The 23268-nt window shown below is 42.9% G+C and overlaps 1 protein-coding gene across 1 annotated transcript in view; it reads right to left on the bottom strand.

Moving 5' to 3' along the window:
* RAD51C (RAD51 paralog C) overlaps nt 1-23268 on the bottom strand; it is a 128864-nt gene that overhangs the window by 60631 nt on the left and 44965 nt on the right. The window contains exons 3-4 of the mRNA XM_063456952.1: nt 21587-21753; nt 15809-15942 (exon numbers count right to left, since the gene is read on the bottom strand). Coding sequence (XP_063313022.1) covers nt 15809-15942; nt 21587-21753 — 301 coding nt within the window. The remainder of the gene's footprint in view (nt 1-15808; nt 15943-21586; nt 21754-23268) is intronic.

Here is a 23268-nt window from a genome sequence, read left to right on the forward strand (position 1 = left end):
TTCAAATTAATGACACCTTTGCTACGGAGCATTTATTAGAGTTTACTTCCTTTTGCCACCTAAAGTAAAAAAAAAATAAATTTAACACTATCAAACTCTACCTAACATTCAACATCACATGCTGATACAACACCCTAACAAAGCAGGAGTCCTATCATCCCATCAAATAAAACCTTACTGAAAGTAATCCAAAATCTGACACAACATTACCCTCTAAGAGACTATCCATTCCATAGCAAACTTTTCCTATCACTATCTGATTTATTAGTCATGTCACCTTTCGAACCTGTCACCAATATGGTAATCAAACCCCCATATACCTTGCCTTTTACGGATTCCGACGACCAAGAGAGTTCACCTCTATTAATCTACTTCCACGGATTACTTGTAAACTTTAAAAATCCATAAATCTATAGATCACTACATCCTTTCACTTCCACACTCTAAACCAGCCAGATGAGACACCCGGTTGACATAACCTTCTACCCTACCTATAACAAATGGTGCCCAGTTAAGGTTTTGGATAAATATTTCAGCACCATTCACAAACAACCACACCAACCAATACTAAAATTGCACGTTTCCACACTCATTAGTGCCAAATTTATGCTTTATGTTCATATGCTTTTGACAAGACTTGGTCTTAATTCAACTCACTATTCGGGCCACTCTTTCCGCATAAGGGCATCATCTGCTTCCTCCCGTCACTTGCATTTCGTGACTTATCCAAGTAATTTTGAGGTATTATAGAACGAATACATTTTGTATGGTACACTTCTTTTTGCCCTTTTTATTACAGGCCTACTGCATTGTCGGTTCAGGCACACCACAACCGACTGGTGTTATTAACTATGTTTATTACTAATTATGTGCTATCTAACCATTACAGCAATATTGCCCCAACCACACAAACACACACACACATATATATATATATATATATACACACAAGCGAAGGAAAATCAGCACTCCCAGGATTTATCCAAAGTGAAATGTTATTTCTTTATTCCAACAGTCAACGTTTCAGTTCCTCTCTTGATACTTTAGCAAAAATAAAATCAAAAATTACTTCAAATTTCTTATCCATCAACAGACAATTTTAAGGTTACTTTAATCCCTTTAGGGAAAAATAGTGGGTGCATAGGAAGGGGGTAGTGCCAGATCCCCCTAATATACAAAAAAAGAAAAAAAGCCTTGCACTCCAACTCACATCAATACGGACCCGGTGCTTGATTGCACTGAATAGATACAAGCGAAGGAAAATCAGCACTCCCAGGATTTATCCAAAGTGAAATGTTATTTCTTTATTCCAACAGTCTGTTGATGGATAAGAAATTTGAAGTAATTTTTTATTTTATTTTTGCTAAAGTATCAAGAGAGGAACTGAAACGTTGACTGTTGGAATAAAGAAATAACATTTCACTTTGGACAAATCCTGGGAGTGCTGATTTTCCTTCGCTTGTATCTATTCAGTGCAATCAAGCACCGGTTCCGTATTGATGTGAGTTGGAGTGCAAGGCTTTTTTTCTTTTTATATATATATATATATATATATATATATACACACACACTGTATATTTGTATAGTCATGTATTGTAATAGATCAGGTTTTAATGCTGAAAAATGCAGACATTAGATAAATAGAGGATATCACTTTAACTTTCTGTTCACAAACTCTATAAATAGCGCTTTAATGAGGTACTGAAAAGTTTCTGTAATCAGGCATCCAGTTCTTCTTAGATATGCCACGTGTTGGCATCCTGCGGTCCTGACTGCTCTAATTTCAGCTCCATGGACTAAGAGCATCGAGATCTTGTAAGGGGCAACAGAGAGCAGTAACAGAGATAAGATACATTATCCTATATGCCTGTTATGTGATTTTTGGAAGCACGGTTCACATTTATATCATGTAAGATGTTTTGACCAATTTTTTATTAAATAAATGTTGCAGTATCACACTATGCAATTTAATTTTTTTTTTTTTTTGTATCTTAAGGTTCCTGGAGACATCTACATTTACTGTATAGATTTCTACAGTATTGGATACTTTGAAACGATCTCTGCACTAGAACATTTGTTGCTAATTTTACCCATAACGTATCTGTGAATATATGTTATTTAGAATTTATTTGTGAAGGTGTGTTGTTAGTCATTTTAAAACCCTGATACCGATCGTATTGGTGATTTTCATAAATTATGCTTTATTAAATGTTATCACTTACCAGGTTGGATATACAATTAAGTTAGTACAAATATTCATTTAATACAATTCTCCAACAACACATAAATAAAATGCGTCAAGTAGGACATAAAAATTATGTTAAATCTGTCAATTATCTATTGACAATCTTATTCTATGTCTCACATATGTGTGAAAAATATTAAGAAACAAACAAGAAAACAAAAAATAAAACAAGACAGGTCTGTGTGACTGGATGTATCGCCTCTCCCTATATACTAGAAGCCATAAGAATGCGATGCAGCCAGGGTTCCCATATCTTTATGTATAAAACCAAAATTTTGAAAAGAAGAAAAAATATAATTTTTCCATCTTACATTGGAAGTCTATTTGATTCAATACCAAGTTCAGAGGGATTTCTTGTTTTTTCCTCCACATTCCTGAGATAATTAACTTCATGGCCATGAAGATCTGAATGGTCAGAAATTTGCCATTTTTATTGAGATTATCTATATTTAAATGTAAGATGGCTTTTTCTGGAGATGTAATAACGTTCTTCTTTAAAATGTCAGAGATTATTTGAAATACTTCATGTATTGCTAACTAATCTACAAGACCACCAAATATGTTCGAATGTTCCTTCTCATAATCCACATCTCTAACATACCGGTAATACACAGTGATTAGAATCTATTTTCTGCAGTCTAGTGGGGAAACTAGGTACCACCTATGAATTATTTTTTAGTGTAATTCTTGGATTTTTAGGCAGTGTGTGACTCTCGCAACCTGTATCCAGCTGTTTCCCATGTATTTAAATCTCTCTATTTTCCTAGGTCTTTAGACCAAGTCAGAAGTGATCTAGGTTTAATTACTTTTTCCAAGGTTTTTAAAAAAAATATTTTTGTTTGAATGGACAGCATAGATATTCTCTAATGATTCCATAGCGTTTGGTGTTAAGGTGGTTAGGAGGTGCCCAGTGAAATAATGCTTTATACAAATCAGATTATAGTAATCATTAGTTGGTATTTCATACTCAGTTATTAAATGTTCATATGTTTTAAATTGGGAACCCTCTAAAAAAAATCAGCCACCTTTAGATTTCTGTTGAAATACAACTTCATCTCATTCATATCTGGGATTTTTTTATTTTATTATTTCTATAGGGGTTTGAAACGAATCAGTAAGCAAGGACATGGCACCACCAATAAGGAGTCCACTGTGTTTTATTTTAACATAAACTTCAGTACAGCAGTCATTTATGTGATATATCAGCGGTTCCCAAACTGTGTGCCGCAAGACATTTTCCTGGTGCTATGATCTAACTTGCAGCTCCGCTGGGTTCTCCTCTCTCAAGCTTGGAACGTTGCCATGGGTACCATGGCAATGATCCGAATCTTGCGAGAGTGAACTCTAGCCTGAGCTGTAGCCCTCATACAACCTTCCCTCCCAACATACACTGGCCCCCACCACCCACACTGTACCCGTCATGGACAAACTGCCCCACATACACACACACTGCACCCCTCCCACACACACAATACATCCTTCACAAACACAAAGCACCCCTGTACACTCACTGCACCACACACACACACACACACACAAATAAAAGTCAGCCACAACGTACAACAAAGCATCAATGCCTTCACATTTCTTGTTAGCCAACGTCTACCAATAATTAAAAAATATATATATATAAAGTGGAATAGATCTGTGGAAATCAGCTCTGTCTTATTGCCATCTGCTGGCAATATCAAAGTATGAGCAAATGTAAGAAGTGATGGAATTGCCATTACATTTGAAAAGGTTGGCAAAACAAAGTAACCATTCTCTGCAGTGGAGAACAAATTCTATTGATTTAAGGTATTTTCTACACCCATCAAGTTTCTTTTAATTGAAAGTGTTCTGTAGTGTGCAGTATAGCAAAGTGTTGTGGAAATGAAATATTATCCTGATTTCTTTAAACTAGTAAAATGTCTATTTACTTTATATAGTTCTCAATCAGCATTTATCGTTTTATATGATTTACTTAAAATGGCCGCTAGGGCCAGGGAGTTTCCCTTATTTATCAAATAACACCCTCACTAACAAGATGGCGCTGGAATCTGGGGGAGACCCGCAAGATGCCAGTGACATCACACCCGGTAGGACGAGCAATAAATCAACCACTTAACCCCTAACCAATTATTGATGTATAAATCAATGTTATCTCTGACAATGCTTATGATGTAATTGTGCTTTATAAGGGGTCGCCTGCCCCTCTGAATAAACATTCCTCAAGTTCTTCATTAACCTGAAACTTGTGTCTGGTGCGAATTACTTCAGGGCGCGTGCACGCACTGTTTCTTTAATTTGGCCAGGGGCAGATACACAAAATAATCAATGTATTGATTGATTTCCACTTCATTTGGCGCCCAACGTGGGGCTCCGGAGTTGCCGGTTCGGAGGGCCGGAAAACAACGGACCGGAGCGGACCTCCGGAAAGTGGGACAACCGGAGCCTGATCACCTCCAAAATACAGCCGTTGCCTGTATTCTCCTGTTTTGTGCCGGTCTGCCTCCGCGTCCACTTCCGGCTTCCAGAAGGAAACAAGACAGGTAAATTCTTATCTGGAGCCTCTTTTAACGAACCTGTCGCTTGTTTATCTGCCTCTCGAGTGTTGGTGTGCTTGGGTATGATAGTCGGTATACGTGGTTTGTCATATTTTTAAGATAAATAGCTTGACTGCCTAGCGGGCAGGGAACGCATTAGCCAATTTAGAGGCTGGGAACCACCCTGGTAGAGGGTTGGGGTTTTTGTATTGTTTGTTAGCCAATTTAGAGGCTGGGAACCACCCTGGTAGAGGGTTGGGGTTTTTGTATTGTTTGTTAGCCAATTTAGAGGCTGGGAACCACCCTGGTAGAGTGTTGGGGTTTTTGTATTGTTTGTTAGCCAATTTAGAGGCTGGGAACCACCCTGGTAGAGGGTTTGGGTTTTTGTATTGTTTGTTAGCCAATTTAGAGGCTGGGAGCCACCCTGGTAGAGGGTTGGGGTTTTTGTATTGTTTGTTAGCCATTAGAGGCTGGGAACCACCCTGGTAGAGGGTTGGGGTTTTAGTATTGAGTTAGCCATTAGAGGCTGGAAACCACCCTGGTAGAGGGTTGGGGTTTTTGTATTGAGTCATACCGTGATTATTACTTTGTTATGGTTGACGACCCAGAGAAGGGTCGGGTGACAGCCTAGAGAAAGGCTGGGATTATTCATGTATTGACCTGACTGGATCAGGGATTATTTGCTGTGTTTTACTGTTCATATGCGCATCGTTCTAATATGTACATGGCTATATTACTTTCTGCTATTCTGTGGATCTTGTTCAACTGTTGTTATAGTGTGGGTACCCTAGGTGTGTGTGTATGTGTTGTGTGGTTTGCTCTAGATTCCGGGGTGTACACACATCTCTACGTATGTGATTTCTGTAAGTGCCTCTTGCTTAGCCTTGCCACGTTCATCTTTTCCTTTGTGTTATATCTTTCTTGTGTTTGTTGCCCAGAGCTGTGTTAGTTACCCACGCTCGCCCACGCTAGTCCGTGATCACCATCTCGGGTGAGCGGACTCCCTGTGACTAGTCTACGTTTGGGGAAGACGCACAGGACTTTGGTCCTCGTGCAGTCGAGCACTGTAGACTCTTCTTCCTTTTTCTTCTCCCTCTCTCTGTCTCTGTCACGGGGCACTCTCTGTTTAGCTAAAAATGGGGCAGGAACATGCTAGACCTGCTAAGGGACTTTTGGCTTGTGATATTGTAAAAGAGAGAGCGGGAGAGGAGGCGGTGTTGAAGATGAGGAAGATAGCCAAGGTTTGCAATTTTCAATTGTCACCCAGCGGTAGACTACAGCCAGAGTTTTGGAGGAAGTTACTCATTGATAAAGAGGGTTTACTATTAGACCACGGGCTGACTAAAGTTGTAGAAGCTTGGTATCGAGTCGCTAGAGGACTCAAACGGGAGGGTTGGACAGAGGAAGAATTAGAGTTCGGGGGACAAAATTTATGTGTATCATCGTAATTATTGTAATAATGATGTGCCCCCGGTTGCCCCGCGGCCACCGCCCTATGATGGCGCCCAGAACGTATCGAACGACTCATGCCCCGCCTCCCCCATCGACGCCCAGCCACCACCCCCTCCAAGCATGTGGCCCGCTCCTACTCCCCTGTGTCCTGTACTCGGAGCTGATGGAGCCTACTATTACCCCGTCCCGTTACATTCCCCCGTCCAGTTGCCTCACCAGTCCCCTCCAGTACCCGACCCGATTCCGCCAATGTCCCATTCTCCATTCCCCTCTGATATCCCCTTCTCTCCACCGCCCTCTCCCTCCTCTACAGACTCCACCTGTCCCTATTGCTCCCCCGGCAGTACCATTGTCCACTGTCCCTGGTTCCGTCCCCTCACACCCTGTCACGCCCAGTAATACCCCTCCTGTTCCTCCTCCTCCACCTCCTGACCCTCCCTCTACTCTTTCTCCTCTCACTGATCTGTCATCTCTTCTCTCATCTTTCCTCTCTGCCTCGTCCCAACCTACTCCTTCCTCTCTTCCTCTTGTTACATAGAATGACACTGTGTAAACCTGCAGGGTCAACCCCTATGAAACTTACTTTAAACATAGAGCACCCCAGTCCAGGGGATGCCGGGGAGTATGTAATGGGTATGTATTGGAAGGGAGGTGGTTCACATAATCAGTTGGGAACCTTTTATTTACAAGACATGCTCACGTCACCCGACTGGGTAGGTACTACCCACATGACTGTTAATCCACTGAAACCTCACATCAAGACTTTGAAAGACATGGTTGCTATCGCCAATCCCACTTTTGAAGACACAATGGCAGTAGAAACTGGGTTTTCAGACACAAACTTGTGGCTGGAATGGATGAGATATAATGCTATTTCACACAACAAGACTAACTGTTATGTATGTGGTGGGGCTAGGCCTCACTTAGGGACTGTGCCCCTTAACCTACCTTTTGAGGTTGAATTGTGTTTTCTGAGCCTCTATGTACAGACACCCACTAATTCATCTACCTGTGAATCATGGAAAAGGGTGTATCCCATTACCCAGGGGAATGTTAGACCACCCGATGGAGTTACATTATATCCAGGTAATTACACCTGTTATGTAGTGCATAAAAATACTGGTAAGTTCATGGGCAAATTCCCATCTGGCTATTGTGCTATCTACCATGACCCACCTATGACATTACTGATAAACCATATAAAATCAGTTGGGGATATTTACTGGCTATGTGGCGATATGCAACTAAGATCCCAACTAGCTGGCCTATGGTGGGGGTAATGTACCCTGACTAAGGCTATAATGCCCATTCATATTATTTCAGACGAACACCAAGGATCACTAGACTCCCCACATGCCTATTTCCGAGTTAAACGAGAAATACCTCTTCGTGGAAGTTTCGACCCACATATTTATATTGATGCCATAGGGGTGCCAAGGGGGGTGCCTAATGAGTTTAAAGCGAGAGATGAGGTAGCAGCAGGATTTGAATCCCATGTGCCACTAATCACCGCTAACAAAAATGTTAACTGGATAAACTACATTTATTATAATCAACAGCGATTTGTTAATTACACCAGAGATGCCTTACAGGGTCTAGCGGAACAATTACACGCTACCTCCCAAATGACATTTCAAAATAGGATGGCTTTAGACATGATTCTAGCCGAAAAGGGAGGAGTATGTAAAATACTCCCCGACACTATGACCTGTTGTACCTTTATTCCTGACAATACTGGGCCCAATGGGAAGGTGACTATGGCAATAGAAAAGTTAGACAACCTCTCCGACGAATTTCAAAGGAATTCTGGGGTTCCCAATACATGGGATAGATGGTTTGGATGGATGAATGGGTGGCAGAAGACCTTATTCCAGGCAGGACTTTAACTGTAACAATAAAAAATTTTTATAGAGCTATAAAAAAATTATTACAAGATGACCCAGTCCTAAAAAATGTTTTTACCAACCCGCAAATAATATATAGAGGTGCAGCAAACCTTAAGAAATCCCTAGTTCAGAGCAGTGAAGGCCCAGTAACAACTAAACATGTTTTAAGCCAAAAAAAAAAAAGGTTTTCATGGCTGCTGCACCTGCTTAGCATGCAGGTCCACCAGAAGCAAAAAAAAAGACCTCTAACCAATATTCAGGAACACATTAGCAGAGATTACACCATTAGAAACCAATTAACATGTTTTTCAAAAGGAGTCATCTATGTATTAAAATGCCCTTGTAATCTGCTTTATATAGGTAGAACCATAAGATGCATACACACAAGGGTCTCAGAACATATACTGTGGTGGAATCTCGGTAAAAATAAATTTAGTAGGCAGAGATTACCACGTGGCATGTGTACGTGCATATGCTGACGTATCGGTCGGTTGGTTGCACGTGGTAAAGATACGATCAGTAGTGTACGGAGCATGTGCGAGAATACCGGATGTAGTATTCCCCATCTCCATTGTGCTGGACAAGCCATGCGGTCAAGCAGGAAGTTAGTTCTTGTTCGTTTTGATTGGTTATGAGAATGTGCGGGTGGAGCTTAATATGGGAGGAGTTATATGCCTATATAAGGAGCCTGCACTATTGTCCGGGGCTCAGAACTTGTTGTATTTTGGTGACATTAGTCCCTCTGAGTCCCGATCGGTGAACCGAATAAAGAATCTCTTCCTTCCTGAAGAAACCTGCGTCCATCTCTCTGTGCTTGGCTTCCGTCAGTTTCTCCGGTATCAATACCGTATATACTCTAGTATAAGCCGAGTTTTTCAGCACATTTTTTGTGCTGAAAAACCCCAACTCGGCTTATACTCGAGTCAATAGTCTGTATTATGGCAATTTGCATTGCCATATTACAGACAGGGGGCTGTGAGGGCTGTCAGAGCTGTAACTTACCTCTCCTGCAGCTCCTGTCTGTTGCGGTCACCGGCCCGCCGAGCCTCACGGTCGTGCCCGACCGGCACGACCGCTCCGACTACACGAGCTTACCTGCTCGTCGGCGAGCCGGGAACCGCGCACGTAGTTCTTCCCGGCATCGCGCCCAGATCCAAGATGGCGCCGACCGCGTGGTCGCTAGCCCCAGCCCCGCCCCCGAGAATTATACCAACGTGTGCGTGACGTCACGACGTCAACGCACACGCACGTTTTGGGGTCAGAGGTCGCCCTCTGACCAATCATAGCCTAGAGAGGGGTATTTAAACCCCTAGCTTTCCCCATTACTTTGCCATGTCGTGGTTTCAGTTTCCTGGTTTCCTGAAAGTGCTGATTCTGTGTTTCTGATTTCCTGGTATCCTGATCCTTGGCGTTTCCCTGGTTATTCTGATCTCTGGTTTCCCTGACTTGGCTTGTTTTATCGGTATTGAGTATTTTCTGGCTTCCTTGACCTCGGCTTTCCCTTTGACCATTCTCTGTCTCTAGCGTATTAGTCCGGCCATTCTAAGGTCCGGTTTATGCTCTATCCTATTATTTTCCCTTTCTTACTTATGTATATGTTTACATAGTTTCTGCGTGCTGGACCACATTACTAGTCGTGACATTACGACATGGCCATGGATCCTGCAGAACTATGCAAGCATATGATCGCATGTGAGAGTAGGGTGGAGGATATGGACCACAGGTTAGACCAATTTGCCCAGGCATTTCAGACCTTGCTCCAGAGGACTGCCTATTTAGAGGTCCCTCCGGTACCACCTGTGGTTCCGCCACCTGTAGTGGTTCCCGTACCACATAAACCACCGTCCATAACCTTGTCACCGCCCCCTCGCTATGGAGGTGATTCCAAGGAATTCAGAGGTTTTTTAAACCAAATTGAATACCACTTTGAGGCCTCCCCAGGTTCATTCCCAACAGATAGATCGAAAATTGGCTATCTGATGAACCAATTAACAGGAAAGGCCTTAACCTGGGCTAACCCCTTATGGGAAAGTGGTGACGCAGTAGCCCGTGATTACAATACTTTTCTTACGGCCTTTAAGGCTACGTTTGAACCTAAAGGCAGGGAGAAGAACGCTGCCAAAGCCCTTATGAGAATCAAGCAAGGCAGTCGTTCTGTAGCCGATTATGCAATAGAGTTCAGGACATTAGCATCTGAGGTTGATTGGACCAATAGTGGTCTGGTGGCTGCTTTCTCTGAGGGTCTAGCTGAGAGTATACAAGATGAGACTGCAGCTAGAGACCTTCCGGTTAATCTTAACGAGTTTATTGCATACATGATAGACATTGATAACCGGCTCAGAGAGAGAGAGAAAAACAAACAACGTAACAGACGTTCTAATTTGTCCATAGCCCCTCGTTTCTCTAACCCAGTGGTGAGTAGCCAAACTCCTCTTCCGGAACCTGAACCCATGCAATTGGGTAGCGCTAAACTCACTGAGGCAGAGAGACAACACAGACGTAACGAGGGGTTATGTATGTATTGTGGCAAGAAGGGACATCTAAGATCGTCATGCCCGGTTCGGCCGGAAAACTTGCACACCTAAGGCACGTACGGGGACCGACCTTAGGTGTGATGTATATGTCCCCTAAATTGACTAAGAACCGTTTCCTTGTCAAAGTAACCTTATCTTTCAAGAACACTACTGTTCAGTGTGAGGCTATGATTGACTCTGGGGCAGCGGAGAATTTCCTAGACAAAGAATTCTCTGCAAAACATCTCCTGCCCTTAAGACATAAAGAGAAACCTATAGCAGTCGAGGCCATTGATGGAAGGCCTCTTACCCAGCCTTTCATCACACACGAAACTCTGCCAATCACTATTTCAGTGGGTATTCTCCATTCCGAAGAAATGACCATTCAAATTATATCTTCACCTACAGTGCCGATAATACTCGGTTTTCCTTGGCTCCTGAAACACAATCCACGTTTGGATTGGATTGAAGGAGAGATTGTGAGTTGGGGTGAGAGATGCAAAGGTGTTTGCTTTAAGCAAATCCCACAACCTATTTGCACCATCAATGTTCCTGTTACACCTCCCTTGACCACACAAATTCCACAGCAGTATATGGATTTGAAAGAGGTATTTAACAAGGTCCAGTCAGAAGGGTTACCTCCTCATAGACCTTATGACTGTACTATAAATTTATTACCAGGGACTATGCCTCCCAAGGGAGGAATCTATGCCTTGTCCCCCCAGGAAAATCTTTGTTTGGAGGAATATATTAAGGATGCTCTCAGAAAGGGTCATATCCGTAGGTCCTCCTCACCAGCCGGGGCTGGATTCTTCTTTGTCTCTAAAAAAGAAGGAGACCTACGCCCTTGTATTGATTATAGGGGTTTGAATAGGATTACCATTAAAAACGCCTACCCTATTCCCCTTATATCAGAGCTATTTGACAGATTGAAGGGAGCTTGAGTCTTTACCAAGCTCGATCTCCGAAGTGCATACAATCTAGTCAGGATTAAGAACGGTCACGAATGGAAGACCGCATTTAACACCAGAATGGGACATTACGAATACCTGGTTATGCCGTTTGGATTATGTAACGCTCCAGCGGTATTCCAGGATTTTATTAACGATGTCCTAAGAGAGTACCTTCACATGTTCGTTCTAGTGTATTTGGACGACATTCTCATCTATTCCCCAGATCTAGAGACACATCACGATCATGTGAGAATTGTACTGAAAACCCTGTTACAAAACGGCCTTTACTGTAAACTGGAAAAATGCCAGTTTGACCAAACGGAGATACAATTCCTTGGATACGTTATATCTCCGTCTGGTTTCCAGATGGATCCTCGCAAACTGGAGGCAGTCTTACAGTGGCCATTACCCAAGGGCCTTAAAGCTACTCAACGCTTTATAGGTTTTGCAAATTACTACCGCAAATTCATAAGGGGATTTTCCTCCGTGATTTCCCCTATAACCAATTTAACAAAAAAAGGAGCAAATTGTATATCTTGGCCCAAAGAAGCAAGAGAGGCATTTGAACAATTAAAATTTTTATTTTCCTCAGCACCTGTCCTGACCCATCCTGATCCATCCAAACCATTTATCCTCGAGGTGGATGCATCAGAAACAGGAGTTGGAGCCATTCTGTCTCAAAGAGAAAGTCCTGATACGCCTTTACATCCCTGTGGATTTTACTCTCGCAAACTCACACCTGCAGAGAGGAATTACGACATAGGGAATAGGGAACTTTTGGCCATTGTACTTGCCCTTAAGGAATGGAGGCATCTCTTGGAAGGTTCCAAAGAGCCACTTTTGATCTTTACTGATCATAAGAATTTGGCTTATATTGGGGACGCTAAGAGACTGTCCTCTCGTCAGGCTAGGTGGTCATTGTTCCTCTCCCGATTCAATTTCGTAATTACATACAGGCCTGGTACTAAAAACACCAAGGCAGATGCACTTTCTCGGCAGTTTGAGACAGATGAAGTACCAGAACAGGTGATATATCCTATTGTACCTCCTGAATGCCTCATTGCCACTACTGTGTCCGAAGTGTCTTCTCCACTCTTCTGTGCCATAATAGCAGATCAAACTCAGGCACCTGTGGGAAAACCTCCGGACAAACTGTATGTGTCACCTCAGTTTCGAAAGAAGGTACTAGATTTGTTCCATGACAACCTCACAGCGGGCCATCCTGGAGTCCATAAAACTCTCTCAGCCGTCTCCAGGAGATTTTGGTGGCCTGCTCTTAGAAACGATATCAAAGATTATGTTGGGGCATGTCAAATATGTGCCGTTTCTAAAGTTCCTCCTAGGTCACCTCCTGGACTGTTACAACCACTGCCCATACCTAGTGCTCCATGGACCCACTTGGCCATGGATTTCATTGTGGATCTACCCAGTTCTAACGGGTTTAATACAGTTCTTATGGTTATTGATAGATTCACGAAGATGGCACATTTCGTCCCACTTAAAAAATTACCATCTGCCCAAGATCTAGTTCAAATATTCTTGAGAGAGATCTTTCGGTTGCACGGTGTACCCAAAAACATAGTATCTGACAGAGGTACCCAGTTTGTTTCTAGGTTTTGGCGTTCCTTTTGCAAACAATTGGGCGTCGAACTCTCCTTTTCGTCAGCATATCACCCTCAAACTAATGGAGCAGCAGAGAGGGCGAATCAGTCTTTAGAAGCTTATTTACGTTGCTTTATAAATGCCAATCAATCTAACTGGTATGAGCTCTTACCCATGGCTGAGTTCGCCAGAAACAATGCCACTCATGAATCTTCTAATCCCAGTCCATTCTTTGTTAATCAGGGTTATCACCCCACTGTTTTACCTTCTGCATTCTCAGACACAGATATCCCCGCTTTAAACACCCGTTTAGGATCGATTCATGATACCTGGGATTCCGTCCATTCAGCTCTGCAAAAAGCCTCATTCCGAGCAAAGGTCCAAGCTGACAAGAAACGGGGCGCTAATCCTGTCTATCTTCCAGGTGACAGGGTGTGGCTCTCCACAAGACATATCAAGCTTAAGGTCCCATCCATGAAATTTGCCCCTCGGTACATTGGTCCCTTTCGAGTTACCCAACGTATTAATCCAGTGACCTATTCTTTGGCACTACCGGCTCATATGAGAATAGCGAATACTTTCCATGTGTCTCTGCTCAAGCCCCTTACTTGCAATCGCTACACCAGGGTATCCACTCCTCCTCCGCCCTTGGTAGTGGGTGATCAAGAAGAATACGAAGTCCATTCTATCATGGACTCCAAATTATCCAGAGGTGTCTTGTCCTATCTCGTTGACTGGAAGGGTTATGGTCCCGAGGAACGTTGTTGGGTTCCTGCTGACCGGGTCCATGCGCCCCGTCTTATCCGGTCATTTCACAACCGCTTTCCTCTTAAGCCGGGTCCTTCCCGCCCGGTGCGCGGTCTTCGAGTGGGGGGTACTGTTGCGGTCACCGGCCCGCCGAGCCTCACGGTCGTGCCCGACCGGCACGACCGCTCCGACTACACGAGCTTACCTGCTCGTCGGCGAGCCGGGAACCGCGCACGTAGTTCTTCCGGGCATCGCGCCCAGATCCAAGATGGCGCCGACCGCGTGGTCGCGTCTATTGCTAGCCCCGCCCCCGAGAATTATACCAACGTGTGCGTGACGTCACGACGTCAACGCACACGCACGTTTTGGGGTCAGAGGTCGCCCTCTGACCAATCATAGCCTAGAGAGGGGTATTTAAACCCCTAGCTTTCCCCATTACTTTGCCATGTCGTGGTTTCAGTTTCCTGGTTTCCTGAAAGTGCTGATTCTGTGTTTCTGATTTCCTGGTATCCTGATCCTTGGCGTTTCCCTGGTTATTCTGATCTCTGGTTTCCCTGACTTGGCTTGTTTTATCGGTATTGAGTATTTTCTGGCTTCCTTGACCTCGGCTTTCCCTTTGACCATTCTCTGTCTCTAGCGTATTAGTCCGGCCATTCTAAGGTCCGGTTTACGCTCTATCCTATTATTTTCCCTTTCTTACTTATGTATATGTTTACATAGTTTCTGCGTGCTGGACCACATTACTAGTCGTGACACTGTCAGCTCCCTCCTCCTCCGCGCCGTCCGTTCAGCACCTCAGTCAGCTCCCAGTGTAAATCTCGCAGTGACATCAGCTGACGTCAGCTATGCACCCAAGTCGGCACAAGCGACGCAACCCGGAAATGAAACGCATGGCGTCTGGATCGGAATGCATTGTGCGTTCCAACGCGCGACAGCCGAACCCGGAAGTGCAAATACTGGTTGATTTATAAGGACGCCGAGGAGCTTACACATACTATCACCGGCTGAGGAAGCCCCTGGCACGGGGTGAAACGCGTTTCGGACACTTTTGGACATTACAGCCATTTGGCAGGACTCTATTCTGGACTGATTGAGCCCCACTGTCATATTTTATTCATTGAAACAGACTTTATTGTTTTTTTATCAATCTATTTTTGGCACAGTTTGTATTTTAATCCCAATTTTGGATTAATAAAGTTATTTTTTGAAAGAATATCTTGCCTGTGCAGCTCTACCCTTTTTATCCTGAGAAACCACAAGGTCACCTGGAAAAAGGACGGGGACATCCTAATGAAAAGTCCCACTGCGCTACCCATGAGAGGGATATGTTAAGATTTGGCTCCAGGCTTGTGAGTATCTAATTTCCATACCATCTACATATTATATATACTGGCAATATTGCACCATATTATTTTCTGTCTTTTTTTAGATACATCAAGACGTGTGATCCACCCATTGTATTGTATGTATTGTACATTTGTATTTCTTAGAGTGGTGTAAGGGGTTCCAGGTGGTCTGTAGCATCTTTTGCTACCACACTCATCCACTCCTTTCACTGTATATATTTCTTAACTTTATTTCAATATATTACAAATGCCTGGCCTATTTGCTTTCTGTACAACCAAAAACTTAACAAAATAAAGAATAAAAAACAAACAAAAAAAACAACAGTAATTGAAGCCATATACACACACACACACAAACATATATATATATATATATATATATATATATATCCCCCCCCCCCCCCAAGACTGCTAAACTAAACAAAATGATAAATTGCTGTCAGAGGCTCTCAATAGACTATGTATCTATCTGCATGCTTCAATAGATCTACGGTATATAAATGTGCAGTTCTATCACAAACACTGGCAGAGAGTCTTACCCTTGAATGCTGTGCTAGGAAGTCATGGAGAAAGTGCATTTGTGCAAGTAGCTCTACGTAGTCATGACAACGGAAGAAATAAATGTGTGACAGTATAATTTGAAGCGTGAAGGTCTGCATAGCTTTTATGTGATCTGAAAAATAAAATCTTTAATAAAATACGACCATATGAGCTGAAATGAAACATTCACAGTATTTCAAAAGGTTATTAAGAGCAACTGTTTATCACTAAGCTAGTCCCTTGTTTAGGACAGTGTACGTGTCTGGCTGATGAAAAATAAAATTATTGTTGGGGATTAAAAGTGTTGGTAAATCTTTACTAAAAGTGCCATTAAAGGATTACTGCAACATCCAAAAAATAAAATATTAAGATTTCACTTCAGTGAGAAAAGCATTCTAGTTAGTTAAAAAGAAACACACCTTAAGGGTGGGGTTAACCAACTTTTCTGCTAATGCATTCCCAGGTCAATGGCATGCAACCATATTATTATTAGACGTGTGCATTCATATTTGGAGAAATGGCATACAGGGCTACATATACACATCAAGTGCCTGTAGGCAAACAATACTTAGTTCCCCCTTTCCCAGCTGTAGGAAAAATAAAGTACACCATCTTTGAATTCTATGGTGTTACTGTCATGGTTCTCACCCCGATCTCCAGACGGCCAGACAAGGTCGCCCCAGAAGTGCCCGATGAGGAATTTGAACCTGGGTACTTTGCAGTCCTGGACCTGCTGTTTTGCCTCTGAGCCACTATACAGCTCTAGTAATTACCTGAAGTATAATCTTGCCTTGTATCCAGCACTGGGGGCTGGACGTTATTCTGTGGCTGCTCCAACATTCTTAAGCACACCTGAAGCTGATGGCCTCATTAGCCAGATATAAGACACTGCTTCTCCCAGAGGGCAGTGTCAGTTCATTGACTCTGGTTCTCGTATTGCTGTTTCGTGTTCCCCTGTTGATTGCTGGCCTTGGCTTGTTATTTTGTGTACCCTGACTTCTGGCATCCTTTGACTTCGGCTCTCTACTCGTTTATCCTGATTTCTGGCACCCACTGACCATTGGCTTACCCATGACGATTCTCCTGTTTATGTCCATATCTGTACTGCGACTTGGAGCATCATCCTGCACAGCCCCATGCGCAGACTCACAGGCCAGGTGAGCATATCTCTGCATACCGGACTCCCACCAAGGTAAGCCATGACAGTTACATATCAGAAGATAAGAATTGTCTGTTATTTTCTTTAGCAGGTCAGAAAACTAGGTAAATACAACTTCAGATGAACAACAACATGTCATATTACACCGTGTTATGAATTATTTAAAGGACCACTATAGTGCCAGGAAAACATACTAGTTTTCCTGGCACTATAGTGCCCTGAGGGTGCCCCAACCTCAGGGCCCCCCTCCTGCCAGGCTCTAGGGGGTGGAAGGGGTTAAATTTACCTCTTTCTCCAGGGCGGGGCGGGGGTCTCTCCTCCTCCTCCTCTCCTCCTCCATATCGCCGTCATCGGCTGAAGCGCAGTCAGCCAGTCCATAGGAAAGCATTCTCAATGCTTTCCTATGGACGCTGGCGTCTTCTCACTGTGAAAATCACAGTGAGAAGCGCAGAAGTGCCTTTAGCGGCTGTCAATGAGACTGCCACTAGAGGCTGGATTAACCCTATTATAAACATAGCAGTTTCTCTGAAACTGCTATGTTTATAGAAGAAAGGGTTAATCCTAGCTGGACCTGGCACCCAGACCACTTCATTAAGCTGAAGTGGTCTGGGTGCCTATAGTGGTCCTTTAACAAACATGTAGCCAAAATGGAGAAGGTGTAATATGTCATGTGTTTCTGGTTCATCTAAGGTTATATTTACCTGATAAGGAACAAATTATTGTTCTTATCATCTCAGACCTGTTAAGGAACAGATTATTGTTATGTCCTGATATATTCTATAGAATTTACAAAGGGTGTATTTTCCTTTTCCTATGACTGTATAAAAACGGCTGATAAATTCAGTGTACGGAATCTATCGACTGGATGTTGCAGGCAAACATTTAAAAAACATTTATTGAATTTGACAGCTGCGTGTGAATTGTACTACTGTATTTTATAGCACTTAGCACATTTTTAACTGATTTTTTTTCCCATAAGAAGAACGGTAGCTACCATTCACTTGCATGTTTTCATTGATTACATTAGTGTAAATGACAGCACTTTCACCATAGCAAGCTTCTGCGCTAAAAAGTAGTATGTTTAAGAGGCACATTACACAATTGCATATTTGCACTTCATCCCACGTTTCATTCCTGCCAATATATAGTTGCACTTTAAATTCAAGTGACATACTTAGGATCATACTATCCTGTGAACTTTCACTTTAAGTATTGCACTACTACAGGATAAACCTATATTTTGCACTGTTAACATATTTCTAAATAGAAGCGCTGAACCACAGTCACAAATATAGTTTATTTCAATGGTGAATGTGCTGGAATGCGTCTGCGCACATATGGTTGCTATGGTGATGCGCTTGGTAGACGTGCACGTTCATGGAAGTGGGAGGCACTGCACATGCACAGAGAGGGAAGACGTGATGGTAGCTTCACCTGAGTGGTAAGTAATCATAAGTCTATTTATTGTCGTTAATATATCTTGCAAATTTTGGCTGTCTTGAGGAAAGTTCTCTCAGTAAATAATGTTAGAAGTGATTAAGGTAAAGGGGGTTTAAGAGGGGTTAATCACAGAGTTCGTTTATATGGGGTGCTTAGTGTTAAGAGGATTAAAAGCTTGAGCTGTGGGATAAGGGCTGTAAAGGATTAGTGTTTAGGGATACAGCTGGGTTAAATTTAGTATTTGGGTACAACTGGGTTTCATTTTAAAAAGGTGTAGGTAAAGGTTTTTTGTTTTTTTTTTGTTTATGCTCTCAGTGCTTAAATTTGAGACTAAAGAAAAAGTTTAAGTTTTGGGAGTTGTTAAATTTAGGTTTATAAAAAATGGGTGTTTAAAGGGACACTTGAGTCACCAAAACAAATTTAGCTTAATGAAGATGTTTTTGTGTATAGATCAAATCTCTGCAGTCTCAGTGCTTAATTATATGTAATTTAGGAATTAAATCACTAAATCAGGTGTTCACTTTAGAAGTCTTTATCTCTTACTCTGTAACTCAAAATATAATTACACACAGGAGACTCACAAAGGTCTAGTAAAGATATTCGAAGATTCGAACGCTTGTTCGAATGGGACTTAGTCATTTTCTCGGTGTAAAATAGACCGACCGCACAGCCCAAATCCATGGAACTGTTTTGGGCATGAAAATGTGCTTCCGGTCGGTCAAAAGTGACATATCTATCTCCCGGATTCGAATGATGGGTATGTTTGTATTTGGAAAGTGCTGATTAATAATATGTAACTGTTATTAATATTGGATGTATAGTTTTAGAGTTATGAAAGTTGGGTCAAAAGTATGTTTAAACTGTACGTATAATTGGGTTACCTCTCAGGATAAGGGGAGGGAATCTGTGGGATGTAACCATTGTGTGATTGGGTAATGTATAATTGTATGTGGGCGTCTCCCTTGCAGGTGAGAATTGCATAAAAGCAGAGTGTGTGTCATTAAACCAGAGTTCTACTTCACCCTCAATTTGGAGTGCCGTCTCTTATTGGGGGAATCTGCTACAAGGGATTGCTATGCTTGTCATACTTCCTTGCTACATCACTGTTAAGCTCTTGTAATAGCTGGCTCCGGTTTTGCTCTCTGGAGGAGTCTACGGTGGTTGTGGTGTCTGCTGGAGTGCTTGGAGTCCTCAGGAAGCTCTAGGAGCATCCTTCAACAGAGGTACCCAGTCGGGGTGCCCATCGGTCCGTTACAGGGTACTATGACCCTTTTGCACTTAGTGCTGCAACGTAAAATATTGCAGTTCCAGAGAACTGCAATGTTTACATTGCAGCTCTAAGTCTGCCCTCTGTGGCTGTCTAACAGACAGCCACTAGATGGCTTCAGGAATCCAAACAGACTTATGGTCCATTATCTGACGCTGGACGTCCTCATGTACCTCCAGTGTCAGATTTTCCCCATAGGAAAGCAGTGAAAAATGCTTTCCTATGGGGAACTCTAGCGCGCGGCCATTGCCGCGCATGTGCATTAGGTCAACCCCACTGGCGGGGGAGGAGCCGGACCCAGCGCCGAGGGACATCGGCGCTGGATTCAGGTAAGGGGTTTTAACCCCTTCAGCCCTGCGTGAGGGGGGGCACTCCAAAAGCTTATAGTGCCAGGAAAACGGCTTTGTTTTTCTGGTACTATAGGATCCCTTTAACAGTGCAGAGGGTAAGAAAGGCTGGTAATTGGTAGTCCTATGTCTTCTGTAGTTCAGTTGCCTTCCTATGATTGACAACATAGCTGCAGCTGCTGCTATACAGTGTGTTTCACTGAATGCTGTCCCTACCCCTACTGCAAGTCATTTCCTATGTGAGAGGCTGTTAATGGACAAATGGGAAATAATCCACTTCCTCCCCTTTCTTTCCAACCACACACACACACACACACACACACACACACACACTGGAGGAGCTGGGATAGAAAGATGTATAGAGGGAATTTTACTACTTTCTTCAGTTTTGCTATCAATCATTAGAAGCTGTTTTGGCTACTGAGGACACTTGCCAAAACTCCTGGTACTTATCTCTCAAAAAAAGTAAATTATAAATACTAGTGGGAAATCTGAGAGACTTCAAGGGTAGTGTAGGAGTAGTAAGATCTGCCACCTCACTTGCATTTACTGTGAGTAGGCCCCCTAATTTAAATTTTCCCCACCCCTTCCTGTCAAGGCCGCACTTTGACTGACAGACACACACTCACAGACGCATACACTCATTGACAGACACACACTCTCATATACACTGACAAACAATGACATATACACACACACTCACTGATTTGACACACTGATAGACAGACATACACTATTACTTGGACATACTGACAGACAGCCACACACACAATCACTCAGATACACACTGCCAGCCAGTGAGTGTGACGTCATATTCCGGCTCCCGGCATCACTCTGCGGCGCGCCCGCATTGATTTCTACTTAGCCGAATGCCGCTAGGCTAACAAGGTATTTGCCTGGGCATTTGGGGGCGGAGATTTTGCTGCCCCGTGGAAAGTGCCGCCCACGGCAAATGCCTTGTTTGCCTCGCGGCAAATACGTCCCTGAGTATACCCCCAGTTGAAGCCACTGATCTCACAAGTACACGAGTAGTTCCACCGCAGTGGTTTCCTCCCTTGTCCAGGATATTACAGCAGTGAAAATTTAGGCTTGAATCGAGTGATTGAAGCTATTTTTTTTTTTTGTCCTCAGAGCTCTCAAGATGCTCAACTGTTCAGTGTGGGTGCTAGGCTCCACCTTCAAATAAAAAGTAATTTAACTCCTAAATTACAGGGAATTGAGTATTGAGACTGCAGGGACATAATCTATACATCAAAATTGCTTCATAAAAGTGTTTGATGCCTAAATATCTCGTTAACATTTTAAGGATTACAGTGATTTATGTGACATATAGTAAATAATGGATTATTCCATTGGTGATGTATATTTCATTTTCCTTTTAATGTTATATTTTTTCATCATTGTTAGGGGTTAAGTCTGCATTATAAATGATTATTTTGTTACAGTAATATTAGCACATTTGAGTTTTGTTGATTCACATAGGTTTGCAAGAACCAAAAAAAAAAAAAAACCCAAAAAGAAACATTACATTTTGCATGTAAATATTCATTCTTCATTAACGTACCATCTTCATGATGAGCCTGTGTAATGAGGTAACAATGTTGAATGCATGCATTGGCAATATCAACTAGCCGTTCCACCAAGAAACTGTTCTCTGTGTCAATATAAATGACTTCACCATCAACACCTCCAAAACATTCAGGGATCTGCACATCAACTGCAAGCTGCATGCTAAAACAAAGATGCACACAGTTTAATATTTGTATTATTTATTTATTACAGCAAGCGCTGAAATGCAGTACCAGATTACAAAACAGAACCGTGGGAAATATTTCAGTATACAGAACATAGTATGTATATAAATACATGTAGGTCTAGGATCACAGAGGGTTCTGCTCTTGCTATGGTACAGTCTACTGAGATGATGGGAATATAACAGAAAGGATAACAGGGCTGTAAATATTTGAAGATAATATGAGCATAAAACATTATTGGACAAATGGGATCTCTAAAGCTAGGGAGGTAGATCACTGGTTCTCAACCCATGGTATGCATATGCCCGATGTTATGTACACTAGAGACAAGTAGTATGTCGAAGGGGCACCTCCATTGCCAAAACCAGAAGGAAGATCAACAAATTTCCCTGTAAAGACCAGCACCACCTTATTCTAGTGGTGTACATTGTCTGTACCTCTGAAAGGAGCAGACCACTACCCCCTCTCTCACAGTATAGACCTTTGGAAAAAAAAAATCGGAAAGCTGCCGTTGGGTTACCCTGGCAAAGATCGGACTCATTCTCAGAGCATTAAAACAAAGGGAGTGCTTAAAGAGAACTGCACCCATATGAGTTTCAGACAAAATCACCCCCACAGGACTACCATGGATGTTACTTGGATCCTGAGAGGTAAGCATGTGTAATGAGTGAAGCAACAAAACTACGTTTTGAACTACTTTTTTGAACATTTAGTAGGGAGACTAAAAACATGTCCTGCCAAATACACAAACAGCACAGTCTTCAAAAACACACATACATACTCACACATTCAAAATCTCTGTGCACAATTTTTAAAACATGCGAACTGGTGGGAGATGCTAGATAGGATGAAAATGATAGAGGATAATAGGAGACTAGTGGATAAGCCTGGGAGGTAAATTGCTTGCACGCTTCCACTTCTGGGTGGTCCCCTGTGTGGTACTTGGTTCAGTAAGCCTCATTTACTGAACCAAGTGGGAGAAAGCCATGCACAACGGATTTTAAAGGTTTGGGGACATAGTCTTAATGGGGCATTGTTACACAGTCTCAATATGCCAACAATCTCCCAGGGGCCATGGTCAGAAGGGAGGAGGCGGGCAAATGGCCCCTCCAAAAACCAGTGTCGAGGTCACTTTCGCCACAGTCTCCAGCCGCAGAGTCGAAGTGGAGTAGAAGGTTCGGGTCAGCGGTGTTCGTGCAATTGGGTAGCCGAAAACAGTTCCATAGATTTGGCTGCACACACCGCTGACCGCGTTTGAATGAATAAAGATGGCCGCTGCCACGTGTTCGTTTGTACGAACGGCGGCCAGCCAGCGGTCGGCAATTTAGCTACTGACCAAAACAATGCACGCACAGCACCTGGAGGGGGATAGCACAGCCGGGGACACCCGGGCGAATCGACGGATACCAATTATTAACCAGTTACTGACCGGGAACCGGCACTCGTACCAAGAGGTCTACCAGAGACCCTGCTGGGGAGAGGCGGCCACTCT

This window comes from Pelobates fuscus, chromosome 1, assembly GCF_036172605.1.
Source record: "Pelobates fuscus isolate aPelFus1 chromosome 1, aPelFus1.pri, whole genome shotgun sequence".
In the NCBI taxonomy this organism is placed as follows: domain Eukaryota; kingdom Metazoa; phylum Chordata; class Amphibia; order Anura; family Pelobatidae; genus Pelobates; species Pelobates fuscus.